Source organism: Hippocampus guttulatus, chromosome 12 (assembly GCF_054856545.1).
Source record: "Hippocampus guttulatus isolate MCC_2025c chromosome 12, RoL_Hgut_1.0, whole genome shotgun sequence".
Lineage (NCBI taxonomy): Eukaryota > Metazoa > Chordata > Actinopteri > Syngnathiformes > Syngnathidae > Hippocampus > Hippocampus guttulatus.
This window is the reverse complement of record NC_141272.1, coordinates 5,389,170-5,406,500: the sequence shown is the minus strand read 5'-3', so window position 1 is coordinate 5,406,500 and position 17,331 is coordinate 5,389,170. Positions and strand designations below refer to the sequence as shown.

At 42.3% G+C, this 17,331-nt stretch overlaps 3 protein-coding genes across 3 annotated transcripts; 1 reads left to right on the top strand and 2 right to left on the bottom strand.

Moving 5' to 3' along the window:
* Positions 1-885: 885 nt before the first annotated feature.
* On the bottom strand, positions 886-3,054 carry chchd2 (coiled-coil-helix-coiled-coil-helix domain containing 2). Its single transcript, XM_086124751.1, has 4 exons — positions 2,869-3,054; positions 2,012-2,246; positions 1,519-1,693; positions 886-1,205 (listed from the first exon to the last, which is right to left on the bottom strand). The coding sequence occupies exons 1-4, from the start codon at positions 2,916-2,918 to the stop codon at positions 1,195-1,197; spliced, it is 471 nt and encodes a 156-aa protein (XP_085980877.1). The 5' UTR covers positions 2,919-3,054; the 3' UTR covers positions 886-1,194.
* Positions 3,055-3,237: 183 nt separating this feature from the next.
* On the bottom strand, positions 3,238-5,940 carry LOC147197056 (tRNA-splicing ligase complex subunit FAM98B). Its single transcript, XM_086125419.1, has 8 exons — positions 5,814-5,940; positions 5,528-5,634; positions 5,138-5,263; positions 4,747-4,997; positions 4,577-4,657; positions 4,355-4,471; positions 3,737-3,883; positions 3,238-3,655 (listed from the first exon to the last, which is right to left on the bottom strand). The coding sequence occupies exons 1-8, from the start codon at positions 5,855-5,857 to the stop codon at positions 3,506-3,508; spliced, it is 1,023 nt and encodes a 340-aa protein (XP_085981545.1). The 5' UTR covers positions 5,858-5,940; the 3' UTR covers positions 3,238-3,505.
* A 1,541-nt stretch (positions 5,941-7,481) lies between these two features.
* Positions 7,482-17,045, top strand: LOC147197055 (BICD family-like cargo adapter 1). Its single transcript, XM_086125820.1, has 9 exons — positions 7,482-7,785; positions 8,413-8,628; positions 12,067-12,186; positions 12,383-12,529; positions 12,652-12,822; positions 13,411-13,566; positions 14,266-14,378; positions 15,201-15,321; positions 16,191-17,045. Exons 1-9 carry the CDS (start codon positions 7,540-7,542, stop codon positions 16,398-16,400), a joined length of 1,500 nt encoding a protein of 499 aa, XP_085981946.1. The 5' UTR covers positions 7,482-7,539; the 3' UTR covers positions 16,401-17,045.
* Positions 17,046-17,331: the final 286 nt, after the last annotated feature.

The following is a 17,331-nucleotide window of genomic DNA, read 5'->3' as shown; positions in this document are numbered from 1 at the left end:
GAAAGGACGGTCCACTCACCGCGTTCCGTCTCACTCAGTCCCTCCTATTAAAGGTTATCCATCATTGAGTGGTGAGGGCGAACAACGACGCTGCCAGTTTTGCGGTGTCGCTGCCATGACAGGAGCTCCAATGTCAAGATGCCAAAAATAATCTGTCGCTTCTAAAGCGACCACACTTTCTGCGACAGACTAGCATATACTTAAACGCACAGCTACTGAAATAACCTTATCAACTGTCTTACGTCAAATGTAAAATCTAACATGACTGCCCGACAGTGCTCACTTCAATACAATCTGCATGTCTTTTAAGATCGCTCTTCAGAACTATAATTAAAACCCATTAGACCAGGCATGTCCAGCTCCGGGCCACCGTCCTGCCCGTTTTCCATTTCTCTCGGCTGCAACACACCTGATACAGATGATCAGCTCATCAGCCACCTCTGAAGCAGCATTAGGGCATCCCTAATTATTTGAATCAGGTGTGTTGCTCCTGGGAGAGCTGGAAAACCAGCAGGACAGCGGCCCTCGAGGACCGACTTTGGACACCCCTGCATTAGACAGTTTGCATGACGAGTGGCTCGTCAGATAGTGCAGCTAGTGTGTGCGTGTACTTAAGTGTTGATTTTGTTAACCTTTATTCAAGTGAAGCGATTGAAAGTGCACTGGCAGCTGTGGTTGGCCTTGATGACATGTGGGGATTGGTAGAGTTCGTTCAACTAGTGGTGGTCAGCTAATTAGCTAATGTAAACCATAGACGTGCGGTTGGACGACCGGTACTTACCGAGTTTGTTTCCAGTGACATTAAACACATTCCGTTTTAGTGTAATGCCATGTATGACCATTATGACAGACAAAATGTTGGAATCTTGGTTTTTGTGTTCATGATCCGAATGCTTTAATGTTTTTATTTCAAGCAGCAAGTTTTTGCAAGCAATCAGTGGTGGTATCGCTCAACAACAGAGAAATATCTAGCACTGCAAAAAATGAAAATGCAACCAAAACTCAAAAAAGCAACATATATATCAACATGTGACTACAAGCTCTTCTGCAGTCTCTACTGATTGAATAGACCGATATTTGTCTGAAGATGATAAACTGTTGAATAGAAGTACATTTCTCAGGTCTCTTGAATTAATTAATGTCCGGCAATAGTGAGTCTATGGTCTCCTCCGCTTCAAGGTTTCTGGATCCAATTCAAGATAGCCCTGTTGGATGAACAAAAAGTTTTGAGATAATTAACCAACACAGTTTCTATGAAGCAAAACGAAAATTCTAATCAACCTCTTGAGCACTTAAAGGTCAATATATTGCATCTGATGAGGACTACATCACACAGCCATGCTGTAAATGTGGTATGTACCAGACAACTTTCAAAAATATTTCATCACACAGTCATGGCCAAAAACATGGCCCCCTCAGTGCTTCTGTCAGAGAATGCGCCAATTCTTCCAGCAAATGGCACCGACATTTAAGAAGCTACTTTTCCTCATACAAAAAACGGTGTGCTTTCATACTTACCATTAGCAAACTTGCACTGTTTGAGCACCTCGCTGAAGCCCTCGCAGAGTTTAAGATCGCTTTGTGATTGAGCGCAGTCAATGAACTGTTTGAGCTCGTAGGAACAGGCTTGCTGCGGGGTATTTTGCTGCATGTAGGGGGACTGTGATTGGTATGGCTGGGCCTGGTGGGGCTCCTAACACACACAAGGCAGATGATTACAACCATTCAAGAGCATTCATCTGGATTGATGTTATTTACGTTAAGGGTATTCCGACAACTGAGTGAATTTCTGAAACATAATCAAGAAGTATATACAAAACTTTGAGCTTTAAGCTTTTAGCATGTGTCCTTTGTAATATATGACAAACAATTGCATGTAGCTGCCCAGAAGTCCTAAGAGTTGCACCAAATGTTTAATCTCTACAGCAATAATACAAATAAAAAAACCTACATCTATTACACAAAATACTCTAACCTTTAATTATGAATGGATAAAGGGTTGTTTATTAACCTGGTATGTGACATCAGGCCGTGCAGGCTCTGAGCTACCCCCACTGAAGGCTCCTGTCATCGCATGGCCGAGAGTGTGTCCGACCGCAGAACCAACGGCGACCCCGGCAGCGGTTGTAGCCATCTGGGCAAACATACCAGGCTGCCTGGGTGCTGCCGCTGGAGCAGCCATGGCGGTCGGAGGTGCATGCACTGGTACAGGTGCATGAGACGGAGGGGGTGGCGGAGGTGCCCGGCTGAAAACAGAGTCACACAAAAGGTCAAACATTGGCACCATAAGTGTGTTTTGTAACAACAACTGACTTGGTGATAAAAACCTAAGAAAATGCAGAGCAGCATGTAGCAAACAACTCATTCTGTGTTCAATTTAAATAATTTGTACAGGTTTTTAACAGAGCTAGTCAAAAGTTGCTTTTTAAATTCCATACGAATAAGGTTTGCTATAACCTACCTAATTAAGTCAAGCGATATGACCCAGTGACTGCCTTAATCAGACATCTTATGCAACATAACCCAGATCGCCACTACGCGTTTGATTTTCTTGTAATAGGAGAAGAATAACGTTAAATTGAAAGGCTTTTTAATGGACTATTATTTGAGCAGCGTCACGATTTGGTTATGTGGTGTAGTCAACGACATGACCTTGAAGCAATAACTACAACTAGACGAAGCGTGCCATAAACCCACACACTTTTTAACAATTTGAGTCACACTTACAATAGTGATTGAACCACTTTGTGTTAGAGGTAATTTTCTTTCGCTTCCTCGGTCCAACATGCATTAAGAAGGACACGTTAGCATCAGCGCAAACGTCGTCACGTTGCTGAACAATTCATTACCGTAACATTCAAACGTTACCTTGCTGGAGAAGACATCCTCGATGTTCGGCTTCTACTTCCTCTTGGCATGGTGTCAAAATACACAACTTATTATTTAGAATATTTTTGGCGTGGAAGATCTCCGATGTAATTTGTCGTCTGGTCTTCAGCTAACGCTTTTATCGGGCGACCTTTAGCTGTTCCGGAAATTTCTGTGCGTTACATCATTTATCTCCGGGTAACTTCCGGCAAGTCGGTTTCGTCACATTTTTAAAAAATATATATTGTTACAGTTTCAAGGTTTGTTAAGTAACTTACTCATGTATTTTTTTTTTCGATTGTAGGGTATTCATCCTCCAAGTTAAATATACAGTAAATATGAAAACGTTGATAGATCACAACAAACGTCAACATTTTGAATAATCTTTAATTAGCATTTGTGAAAATATAAGAAATACAAAATCAATTATTATTCCCATGTATTCCCCCAAAAGATTACAAAGCATATTGGGTCATATGGCTTCACACTACAGGAAGTGAAATCCTGGTTTAAAAAAAAAAAAAGAAGATGAGAGAGTGCAAATGCATACTATAATTTAGAATGAACTCGAAATAATTATTAATGTGATTTTTTTCCCCCCCTGAAAAATTGTGAGTAAAGCTCGAGGGGGCGCCTGCTAATCCCTTTTCCCCTTTCTCTTTTTATTTGGATTATTATGCCACTGATTGCGTCCACCATGTCCCGATCTTCGCTCAGCCCAGGCAGGCATAGGTGCCTCCATTTCTCCTGGTCGTCCTCCTCTGTCTGGTACATGGCCCATCAATTTCTAGTCACAGAGAAGAATTATCTACCTGTGAAGTTTCATTTACAATTAAAAAGCAGACTTCAGAGCAGGTTACTGTTTTACCTTGTAGACATTTGTGCTGGTACCAGCTTTGATTGGCTCAATGCAGCATTGGTCCTCTCTGGTAGCCAGGAGAAGTGGGAGGGACACTCTGGACGAAACTGCGATGGATGTAAGGGGAGGGACTGAGGCGACTGCTTTATGACGCTCCTGTGTAGAAGAAGTAATACTGCCATCTGATCGAAAGATTCAGTATTGTACTTTATAAAAACACTCAACAATAAAGAAATAATATGGAAAGAATTTTAACAGTTTCTACATCATGATTTCATGCTTTTTCTGGAATTCATTGCACTACTCATTCTGATGTGCACACATTGGCCATTAGGGGGCAGTATATTATATACAGACATCAATAACATCAACGATAGTTTCATGAGGCCATCGAGTATTTTGCATTGTGTGTTGGCATTAAACGGACAGAATTTCATAACGCAAACTACATGTCTGCTGTGACGTTTGCTGCCACCATCTAGCGCTTGTAACCTCACATTTTTGCTCCCAACTAAAGGCAAAAAAATTGGCTGAATAACAGCCCTTATCTTAAAAACTCCAAAGTCATGTAAATTGTAAATTGAGGTAACAATGTAATTTTTTTAATTGTGCTCATGACATTCCTACCTTTTGCTTTTCTCCCCAGGCAAATGACTCAAGTGAAACCTGAAAGCGTTTCAGCATCATTTGCTGTCGACAGCCATAGTCATCGGTCAGAACTCGATTTATCTTTTCCAGTTGCCTCTAAGGAATCAAGACATTCAGTAAAAATTGAAATTGAAGTTGAATTACAGGGGAAATTTTATTGGAGTCAAGTGTAATACACTGCAGAATGTACAAACATCATACCCAGTGCTCTGTAGTGAGGACGGCGTGTAGCAGAGGCTTTGTCATGGCTTCTCCAGGAAGACAAGCAATTCTCGACTCCACCTGCATTATAGGAAATATAACTACGGTATTACATATCTTTGCAGTCTGTAACGGCTCACATGAAGCATGTCCTCTGCAAACCAGCTCACCTCATGCAGCACATCAGGATATTGAGAGGATGTATCCATGTTAAGAGCGTGAAGCAGTAATATCCACTCCGCCTGTATCTCAGCTGTCCTTTGGTTATTGGCTGCATCATTGTCTTCATGTTCCGGACAAAATACTGACATTTCCTCCACTCTTTGCTCTTTGGCAGCCTCTTCTCTGGCGGGTTTATCGTCAGAATGTAGCTCTTTATATTTGATTATGTGCGCCGCTTGCAATTCTGACACAAGGAACTCTGCAGGGTTTCAAGCAACATTTTAGAGGTTTCTGACACAATATCAAACTTTTGGGGCAGGATATCTTCAAAACCATGCATAATTCAAACAACCGCTACAATCGTACAGGGGAAAAAAAACTCAATTTTTTGTTCCTCACCGGTGATTCTGGAGAGGATAGAAGGCTCCAGCATCTCTGATGTTAGCCCAGTGAGAGGAGATTTTAAGTCGGACAGGATAGTTCTTAGCTCTCTCACTAACAAGACGTTACCTCTCCCACCCGAGTCTGCAGTAAGCAAACAACATTTTGACTGAGCACATTTGGGAGTTGAAAAATGACCATTTTGAAGTACACTGAGTTAACACTTGCAATAATATGGCTCATTTATTACCATCACAGTCATTTACGATCCATCAATCCTTTTTTGTTTTTAGGAATGAAACCTTTGCCTGGGTTTTGGGTCCTAATACGCCACTTAAATGTCATAACTGCTGAGGAGTGAATTAAAGAGTGGGTAGAAATGACTTTAATTGTACTGTACATTCATACCTTGAAGCTCTGGGCACAGACGCTTCAGCTGGGATGTAAGCCAGTCGAGCAGTGGGCATGGAAGTTCATCACAAGTACATCTCGACAAACAGTAACCGCTCTGGTACCTAATCAAAAATAATGAGAGGACAATAAGTATATATGTTATTCGACGGGATATCATGAAACATGAAACACATTAAAAAGCAAGCTCGGGTTGCGCCTCTGTGTGAACGTTGCACGATTAAGAGCAACGAGGAGTAACAGGACCGCTCACAAAACACAACGGCAGTTAAATATCACTTACCCTAACGCTTTAATTACAGAAATGATCCCAACACTCCTCTCCATTTTTACCTACACTGGTACAAATTGAGAACTGAGTATGGCGTACAAGCGCTGAAACATGTTTTGAGTTCTGACGTCGACTTCCCTCACTTCCTGGATAACAAGTAGGTTGCACATTGCCACCTACTGCCCGGAGAGTGAACTGACAGGAGAAAGAGTCGTTTGGACAACAGACTGTACTGTACAGTCAGTACCTCTATGGAAGTAGTGTAGTCATAATTACAGTCAATATAAATGTATTGAAATACTTATAACCCATATTACGAAACTACAAACTTTTACATCGCAGAAGCCCTTAAAAAGTACTGTGATTTATACTACATACATATGTACATAATTATCTATCTATCTATCTATCTATCTATCTATCTATCTATCTATCTATCTATCTAGTTTTATGTAGTCCACGTTTGAAGACTCTCTCTCTCTCTCTCTCTCTCTCTCTCTCTCTATATATATATATATATATATATATATCCATCCATCCATTTTCCGAACCGCTTGATCCTCACTAGGGTCGCGGGGGGTGCTGGAGCCTATCCCAGCTGTCTTCGGGCAGTAGGCGGGGGACACCCTGAATCAGTTGCCAGCCTATATATATATATATATATATATATATATATATACTGTATATATGTATGTGTGTGTGTGTGAGTGTGTGTGTGCGCGCTGAGAAAATGGATGGAAAGGATGTTCTTCGCCTATGTGTGTTTGTGTTTGCTTGCTCCCTCCTGGGACCACGCCGCCATATGTTAAAGCTTTCGTCCCAGAGAAAACAAAGCTGTACCACGCGTCAGGTTGCGCTGCCGTTTCTTCCCTGACATTGCCACTGCCTCAATAAAATGCCCTGGGGGCCGACCTCTGACCCTTGGCAGCAAGCCAAACAATGCAAGGAGACGCTCTCCTCTAAGTTGGCAGCCTTGATCAGGTGGGGAGAGGCTTTGTGACTACTTGTTGGGTGCATTCACTGATACTATGGGAACTCAGACACATTTATTTGAATTGGCTAAACCTCTTCTATTTGTTCTCATTATTATTATTATTATTATTATTATTATTATTATTCCCTTACATTTCTTAGTGTTTGTTATAAAGGTCAAGAGACTATCCCAAGTGACTTCGAGCAAAAGACAGTTAGACCCAGAACGGTCGTTAGTGTCCCGCAAACAGACAAATCAACCATTCACACTTATGGACAAGTTTAGACGACCAAAAAAAATCCTGTTAATCATCACAAGCACATGGACAACATGCAAACTCCACACGACGACCCACGATTGTGAGGCCGACCTGCTAACCAGCCATTACTCTTATTCTTGTTATTCTTTTGATTTTTATTTGTGCAAAGTACAAACTTCTCAAGAGGATGCAATCACAATAATAAATTGCTAAAATATGGTCAACTTGACCATAATTTAACTATTTATTATTGTGATGAGAGAGTTATTTAAAATGGGGCTGGTTTATTTAATTATTCAACGTGCAGCCGGAATGGACGCTAACCGTTGCCAGGTGATACAGTCGGACGCCCTGCGCAAACAGACAGCTGCAGTGCCCCCCCCCCCCCCCCTCCCCCCAACACCATCCATCCTCCCGCCCTACATAAGTACAGCACAATCAGGTGTCATGGAGCACGTTATGTGCTGCGTTCACATACACTACTTTGGAGTAAGCGTCAAGGAATCATGAATCGGCCGTACGCGTGGGGCTTCCCGGCCAAGCAAATTGGCCTGGAGGAGGACTTCTTCATCGACTACGGCGAAGAGGAAATAGTCGATTACCAAGACCCCGGTCATCTTGTGACCGCTTTGAAACAAAAGGAGGAAGAGGTTATTTTGGCTGCCCAGCTGGGGAATGCTTTGCTCCTGGAAAATCGTCAACTCAAAGAGCAGAACGTCAAACTACATGAGAACTACGCAGAAAAGCTGGAGGTAAGACTTTTAAAAAATGAAAGACCAAATTTGTGCGTGGAGTTGTGTGGTTTTTGAAGCGCTGACTTAATTTGGGCGGTGGGCAGTAAATAAAAGTAAAAGCGTCAGTGTTACTGCGGGTGACTTGATTCCACAGATTTGTTTTCTTTGCTCTTACTTGTATCGAATAATAGGTGTGTTTGTTAGTTAGTGTGGTTATCTTTGGTTGCCTGATTGAGCGATACGAGAGGGTGCTAAAATAAATGAAAATGAGGAACATTTTATTGCAACCTCAACAACAATATCTTGTCAGTCTGTCTGTCCTTTGAACTCTTGAGAGACATTTGGGATTCAGATGCTGAAACAGAAAATTTGCTCAAAAATGTAGCAAGTTAAATCAATCCAAGTCGTAAATTTTAAACTGTGAGTGAATAATAGAAGACACGGTTTGATGTGGGCACCAGTGGTGTTTCACTTTCAGTATCCGTGGCTTCTGAAATCACTTTCTTGACTTGAATGAAGAATCCAGTTCATGAGCAGTGAATCAAGACTTATATTTTTGGGGGGTATTTATTAAAATTGAGTTGACGTGTTTATGATTCATGTGGTGTTTCTGTCCCCCCACCTAACCTTCCACCCCTCACGTAGGAACTGGAACAGAGCAATCATGAGCTACGCTTGAAGCTGGAAAACTGCCGATCTCAGTTGGAGAGTCAGGTGGGTTACCTGGAAAGGGATTCCAGGGAATTGAGTGCTCAGGTGCAGCAGCTCACTCGGGCCTTGTGCCAAGCTGAGAAGGACAAGATCCAAGCCCAGATGGATTACAGTGAGAACACACAGCGACTGAAGGAGAAGCTCAACACTGTGAGTCCAGCCCCCCCTCCCCCCACACACACACTGGTCAGGCTGCATGTGAGAATAATTGACCTGTGTCTGGATGAAAGGCCGTCAAGGTGATCAAGTAACAACAGCCCCAAAGCAGATAAGACAAGCACCGACCCAGTACACCTCATGCACTGATACCGTGTTCTTTATAGGTCTCTCGGGTATCAGTCTGACACACAAGGCCATGCACACAGCCTCAGTTTTTGTTAAAACACCCACAATTTAATTGAAGACTCGAAGTTGTGTATTTAGTATCATACTGTAGCAGGATTTGGTAGCAGGTAACATTGTTAGACTTGAGCTAGATTTGTTTTTCATGCAATCATATGACCTAATGGAAAAATATCTGTAGCGGTAGCCGATTCATCATCATTTGTGGTCAGTCAAACATTAATAGTTAGATGCGAAGGAAGCAGTGTTTATTGTCATCGGAATTGAAGCAGTGACGTATTCAAAGATATCTTATCACCTGATATACAAAGTTAGTTGCTGATTGGAATTTGTGGTCCTAAGAAGGAAGTGGAAAAGTGTCACGTTTGTGGTTAAAGAGAAGTTTCTTGTGCAGGAGAAAAAGAATACCGTAATCATTTAGTTCCTGCTCAGTTAAAAATGAATCCAAAACAACACTCCCCTCCCATGTGTGTCAAGGTCCACAGAAAACCGGAATGTGAATGTGATGCCTTTCCATCTGAGGGCTCGCTGTGGAGACTAGAGCCCCTTGAAGTGCAGGAAAAAGCCAATTTAGATTAAAAAAACCGAGGCTGTTGAAGGCAAAGGAAGTGGAGAAACGGTTTTATTTAACTTCAGCTATGTTGTAAAAGTTCTAGGATGGACAAAGTGTGAGGAGGAATCCTAATGTCTGATGACAACTGTTCACCTGATTTAGTGTTAAATGCTTCGGCTGGGCTTTTGGTGAGTACAGTATACACTGAAGTAGTTTTGTGTGTAAAGTAGGCCACGCCCATTTCATATGAACAGCATAAAGCAAAAAGGATGGAAATTTGTGTTTGGTTGTTGACGGGATTGTCAATTCGATTGTGCTACAATGGAGAAATAACGTGCCAAATATACAGTACATCTCCGAGTTTTTTGTATTTTGTTTACAGGCGGACATTTTTGTTCTGTGTGGAGCACTTGAGTGGAGTGGATTTGTGTGGCTTGTGTAGAGGGAGCAACAAAACAGATGTGAACAGGAAAGCTTTGCTATACCGTTGAGGAAATGTTGGTATGAAAACAATGTGTCACGTCGTGACTGTTTTTGCGATTATTAATTACATTTTGCTAAGCATTTTTTTTTTGTGACCCATTTGCTTCACATAAAAATATTGGCAGACTGCAAAAAAAGTAACAGAACACAGCACTGTTCAGTCTAACATTGGCACACTAAACTAAGGTGGTGCAGTCTAATCTCGCAGTTCTGTTTCATTTGAAGTTTGTACTTACCGTCTTTGTTTGCTGACCGTACATGAATGACCATTTGTTTTTATATTACTCTCAGAAATTATTAACTTTATTATTGCATAAGTATATAGTGCAGGACATTTTCTTATCGTTGATGTTGAGTCCTACACACACACACACACACACACGCACACTAATATCTATCTAGCTGTTATATTTATTCTCCTAATTTAATTCGCAATGGAGAATTAAATTAGGACAAGATGTCCAAAATACGGCCCGGGGGCCATTTACGTCACGCTGCCCATTCTTTAGTGTCCTGCAGCATAAAATTCACAAATGACATGGCTCGTATTGTATGCCTGCTTCGTACTATGTGCTGTGACTTGGTGGTGAGTTAGGAGAAGAAGAAGAAGAAATTCTTTCTCATCATTTTCCACAAATCACTAAAACTGAAACAAAATGTTGTTCGTAACATCCAGATGAATAAATAGAATTCAGTCACAGCAGCAAATCGTGTGCTCCGTTTTCTGCTCCGTGTCAAGGTCAGCGAAGTACATCTTGTTTTAGCTCTGAATGTGGAGATTTCTGCTTCTGCTCTTAACCCCCCATTTTCCTCCCGTTTTCATCGAAAATCCAGAGTGAATGTTTATTAGGTTTTTTTTTTCATTACAAATGTTTCGTTGGCTGTTTTTGAGCAAACAGCCCATCATCCCGAGGGAAAGCCATCCTCTCTATACACTCCCCCAGGGACTTGGCTGTAGCTTGGCTTGTCATCTGCCCTATACTGTTCGCTCCTCTTGTGGACTTGGGATGGCCTGGGGGTCGGGGGGCCATTTGAGGGGATATCATCTCAGTCTTTGTGTTTCTAACAAATAGAGCGTTCTGCTTCCACTTGTGTCTCTGCTTATTCTCAGCGGGTCGCTGCCTCCATTGTGAGAGGGGTCCGTGTTGATGAGACCAGCCTGTAATTAAGGCATCTCCCAAAATCAGGCTTCTCTTCCCCATTGTGCGCCTGCACACAGTTAGGCTTTGCTTTTGTTCACGTCGTGCTATATTTTACTACACACGTACACACTCGCGACTCTCTCATTTCCTATTTACACACCTTCAGACACGTACACTCAACCTGCCCCCCCACCCCCGATCCTGATGCACAACATTTGAAATGTCTGCCACATTGTTTTTGAATATGATGTTACTTACGAGACCAAGAAGTTCTCTGCTCCATCTGGCGAATGGCACACTTTGAAGCTTGTATTATTTAGCCATTAGGGGACCCGACAGCGACCCAACAAACTGCTCCATGAGTAAGGTAAAAAAAAGGGTCCCAGACTTGAGGAAACTGCTGAAGAAAGGCCAAAGGGTTGTCAGATTTATTTGGGCTTTGAACTCCAACAGTAGCACCGCGGAGGCATTAAATTGATTTTGTTGTTGCTGTTGTACCTCTTACACTTGTATTCTTCCCTGTGTTGTATTTTTCTCACCACGTCATTCATCCATCCCGACGTACATTTTTAACATGGAGCTGTTGTTCTTTTGCTGCTGCAGCGGGGGAACTCGGTGTCTTTCTTGCAGTAAAAAAAAAAACAAAACAAAAAAAATGTAAACATCTGGGAACAACATAACGACTCGATTGTGTTGTGGAACGCAAGCACACAATGACCTAGGAGCAAGAAAATATATCCATTTCTGTTGACTTCTAAATGAACATTGAGGACCCCAACACCAAGAAGAATAACCCGACATGATCCCCAGATTTCAAAGGAAAATAACTGCGAACGGAAAGAGTCGAGTAGTACAACACACTCTTTATTAATATACTACTTCTGCACCTCCGGTAGGTTTAGAGGCTCACGTACAGATCGACGTATTGGCGACATTCAGGTGTTTTTAGTTTGGCGATTGTGGCCTTTTTAATCCTTTCCATCATGTTCCAAATCCTAAAAAAAAAATAATAATAATAAAATACACATGATCATCTTATCTACAGTAAGTACCACATACTGTTTGCAGGCAGCGGAGGTGGAGAGGGTGATGTCCAGTGAGCTGCAGACTCTTAAACAAGATCTGAAAAAAACCACAAACCAGAATAGGCCTCAGGATGAGGAGGTGATTAGCGCCATGAGAGAGCAGGTAAGCAAACATCATTAAAAAAAGTGTCCAGAAATTTACTAAAATCTTTCTGCCCCTTTGGAATCCCATGTTCCCTCTATGAACACAAAAATCACTCTGGTAGTTTTTGAAAGACTCCCGTTGACGTCTTTAGTGATTAAAATAACTCTCAGTTAGGAGTATCTTAAGTTCTGTTTTTGGGTGTGTTTCTGTCCAGGTGCTCCGCCTGACGCAAAGGGAACAGGCGCTGGAGGAGCGTTTGGAGAGAGTTTGTCAAGAGAATGTTGAGCTGAGAGCCAACTTAGCCTCTTTGAATGCACGTCTGGCTATGCATGATCAGCTCAACCAACAACATAACCAACGGGTAGGCGCGCACAGTTTAAAAAAAAGATCCAAATAGCCTTGAGTCTAAAAGTGTGGCCCTATTACATCCATCCATCCATTCTTTGGTCTCTTATGTGCTTTTCTTTGGGGGGGGGTTTTCAGCTCGCTGAAGCATTACAGGAGCTGGAGGTGGCGCAAGGTCGCTCACAGCAGCTTCAAGCACAGGTGGAGGAGCTCGAAGAGCAAGTCTCCCTTCAAGAAGCCAAGAGTCTTGGCGATGCGTCCCTACTTTCTGAGTTGGACACGGCTGACGTAGGAGTCAGTAAAGAAGAGGTAACAAAAGATCCAAACTGAGTGGTGAATTTTTGTTTTTCATTAGCTGGAAAAAAACCAACAAAACAACTCCATCCATCCATTTTCCGAACCGCTTGATCCTCACTAGGGTCGCGGGGGGTGCTGGAGCCTATCCCAGCCATCTCCGGGCAGTAGGCGGGGGACACCCTGAATCAGTTGCCAGCCAATCGCAGGGCACACAGAGACGAACAACCATCCACGCCCACACTCACACCTAGGGAGAATTTAGAGCGTCCAATCAGCCTGACATGCATGTTTTTGGAATGTGGGAGGAAAACGGAGCACCCGGAGAAAACCCACGCAGGCCCGGGGAGAACATGCAAACTCCACACAGGGAGGCCGGAGCTGGAATCGAACCCGGTACCTCTGCACTGTGAAGCCGACGTGCTAACCACTGGCTACCGGGCCGCCCACAAAACAACTCAAATCTGTATTTCTTTTCATGCATTGAATCCGTACGACATACGAGTTTTACATTTTGAATTGAATTGATCGACTGAACTAAATGAAGTCTTCTATAATATTCAAATTTTTATTTAAGGTTGCCTTTTCTTCCTTTAATTGCAGCTAACAGAAGAAATGGGGTTGATCTGTCAGCTACTGCTGCCGCTGGCCCAGAACAGCACAACATGCGCAGATGCCGATCAAGGGGAGAGCCTAAAGAGCATTCTGCACCAACTGAAGACCGTGGCCCAAAGTCTGGCGCAATCCTCTGGAGCACAGGTGACAGAATTATAAAAAGATGACATTTCATCTGCCCCCCCTCCCCATCACACAGTTTTAAAAGTGAGCCAAGTATACTTGTAGACACTGCAACTTTCTTATCACTGAAGGCGCTACGGTCTTCTATAATACGAATGTTGGCTAATTATTGCAACTGATAGGTTAAATGCTGACCGATTGTGGGTGAGCTTTAACTCCATGAGCAGTGACAATTTATCACTGTAACTAAATATGTTTTCCCGCCCCATTGTCTGCAAAAGCAAACAAATAGGCCAAAATGGCAGAATCCCTTGTCGGGAAAAGTTTGGAACAAATGTATTGCTGCCATCCGATGTTTTCGTTTTTTTCCTGTATGCTCCAGGAGCTGCATCATGCTTTGTTGTCTGCATGAATGATCGGTGTGGGAATTCAAGTGCAATGTATGGTTTAGGAGATCGGGTGACGCGGTGCTCCTGGGGAGGGTTGTGACCCAACTGGGTCTTTATGAGAGGTCTCATCTGAGTACTCTCATTTCATACGATCTCTGCGTCACAGACATGCGGTGCAATTGCTCCATTGACACAAAAGTCGTTGGCTGTCTCAGACTCAATCTTTTATCCAAACAAAGGTGACGATGTGCTCTGATAGCCCCGTGTTCTTCTCGTAAAATGACAGCAAAAATGAACAGATAAAACCCTGAACTGCTCTCTTCCCCTTCAGACGTTCCAGCTGCAGCAGGAGAATGCTGCAATGAGGCAGAAGCTGCAGAACGTCAAGGAGCAGGCGGAAGTCGCCCAACAGGCCATCAGAGACCGAGATGAGGCCATTGCCAAGTCAGTCATCCTTCATGCTGAATCTTGTTCAAACCAACAATCGTATTTGCACTGGGTGTCTGCGGAACCTTAGAAAGCCTGAAAGAGTCCTCAACTCCAAATTTAAAGCCTTATTATCCTCAATGATGTCAGTTAATCCTTTAATCCACAGTTCACGTCTTCCAAATGCCGCAAACATAATCCCCAACATTTTTACTTGTTCAATGGTCACCCTCTAAAGAATTTGAGGGTGTAATGAGTTTGCCATCACTATAAAACGTGTCATGCTCATTTAAATAGTATTTAGAAGTAAAAATATGATCACATCTTAGACTATTATGATACAACATTGAGCCAGGAATGCCCGTTCCTCATTTTGGTTCCTCAAGACCACAGATACTACAGGCTTCACTGTCTAAACCCAATCTTTTTGGACCCAAGATCGACTTTTCAAGCAGCCAACCTCCCGAAATCGTCCGGTTCAATGTCAACATCGCAAACGTGTACACTTTTGAAAATGCTGCGCCAGAGTCCCTTTCTTTGCCATTGTTGCATTGCAGATCAAATAAACAAGCTTTTAAATTAGAATAAGCAAAAAATCAAATAAAAATGAATAAAATAAATCTAGCTGCAAGAAACTGCTGAATGCTGTCAACTTCCTCCTTGACCTACTATGTTCTTTTCCTTTTTTTTTTTTTAACTTTTATGTGCATGTGGGACTGGTCTGGAATTTTATATATATATTTTTTAGAGGCACTACTAGTCGTTGAAAAACCTATATGTCTCTATAGTGATTGAAGTCCAATGTTGAATCATTTTTATGTCCATACTGATTTGTTGCAGGAAAACCCTGATGGAGGCCGAGTTGGTCCGGAGTAAAAATGAAATGATGTCTCTGAACAACCAATTATTAGACGCTATTCAACGTAAACTGGAGCTTTCACAGGAATTGGAGGCCTGGCAGGTAAAGTCTCTTCTTCGGGGCTGTTTACACTGAGACAGTAACGCGTTGTGACCATTTATCACGTTACAATGGCGTTTTGGAGTCTGGAAATAGACATTTGAAGGCAAGTTCTTGACCATGACTTACTGTATGTTCAGCCTGCGCCAGTGCCACAGTCAAAACAATGATCGGGGGAGCATAGCACTGATGTAGCGTTTGTGCTTGTAATGAATGCTTCTTCAACAAAGTGCACATACCGTATGCTATATCGCAACTGCGATGATCCGAACGGAGTCACATGACTTCCACATGTGAAACTCTGAAGTATTACAGGAGCTGAGGGAAGGCGTCCACGATATTATGTGTGCTCGAAGCGTTTCTTTACAGTGCCATCTTGTGGTTCAGCGTTCATATTACACATTTGCCTATCGTGTGGCTGGTCTGTGTGCACAGAGATCATGTTGAGGATCAGTCAAAAATGTCTATAAACTTGTTTTTTGTATACAGTAAATGTATGTGGTCATCTCGCTTCCGTAACAATTGTCATGCAACGGTCGAAGGTAAACATCATTCACTATTACCCCTCAACAGGCATTAAATACTGTAGTTCATAATCTGAACATTTGGTTTTGGTTGCCCCTGACAAAACTAGTATTCAGATTTTTTTTGTTGTTGAGTTTTTCAAGTAAAAGATTATGCGTCTGTTGGTCTGTCACCCGTCTTAAGCACGAAACATAAAACATGAATCATAATGGGGATCGACATTCTATTTAAAATAGGGGAAAGAAAACAGTTTCATGGATTGTTGCTTTTGCATGTTACACCCTGTAACATATCTTTATTTCTTCATGAAACCGTCTCATCTGCAATTTTACTCCGCTCTTCTTCAGGACGACATCCAGATCGTCATCAACCAGCAGCTGAGGTCGCAGCAGCAGTCGGAGCAGCCTTCAAAGAAGATCACCTCACAGGGAATGTCATTCTTTCGCAAGTCCAACAAGACTGCTTTCCCTTGGAGTGTAGACGCCAATCAGGACAAGGCCCAGTCCCCGTGGCGGGATTGGTTAAGAAGAAGCAAAGGCGCATCATATAGCAAGTAAATAACTGAGGGGCTTCAAGCTGCCAGCTGCTTGCTCAGGAGAATTAGTTGAAAATGATTGGATGGCGGATGTTTGATGAAAAGCAGCCATAAAGACACTCGTGATCACAGACGCTGGCGATCGAATGAACAACAAAGCACATTTCAAGTCAAGCTTCCTTCCACTGTGAACAACCCTTGAACACTTTTTTTTCTGTTCACAGGGTGTTGCTTAAGATTGTAAATATTGTTTATTTTTGAATTATTGATGATTTTGTAAATGTCTTTGCATTGTTGCTTTATCTAGTCTGTTTCAGAGAGGCAGCTTCAGGTTTTGCTGCTGTGAATTAACGAAAAAGAGGAGAGCCAGGGAATGAGGACTGAACAATGCATTTGTACAAATTATTTTATTTTCCAAGTTAGATGTACAAGTTACATTGTCTTCTTCTCTTACATTACCAAAAAAAAGGTAAAAGTGAGAGGAAGAGTTCCAGAAAAGTAGTTTGAGAAAGTTCTTACTTTTGCACTTTATTTGGGTTTTTGTAAAAATACTGAACACATTCAATAACCATACCTTGTTCCATCATAGCATCGTTAATGTGACTATTTGGAAAGATTTGTAATTGTCATATCTAATAAACCATTCTCATGTGTTTGGTCATAATGAGAGGAGGGTACGTTTTGTGAGGTTTGCTTGCATCGACGTCATACTATGGACCGTTCACCTCCGCTAGGGGGCCGATTTGCATTACACGTGTGGGGTTGTAATGATGTCGTGTTTTACCGAAGCTCCGGATTGCTCATCTCTGCCCAGAACATCTCTCAACAGCTGCATGGAATAACTTGTTTGAATTTGAAATTTGTAAACCTGTTGACATACTTAAAGGTCCCACGTCATCAAAATTCCAATTTGTGGTAACGTTTCAAAGAGCCCATGATGGGCAGGGGACCTT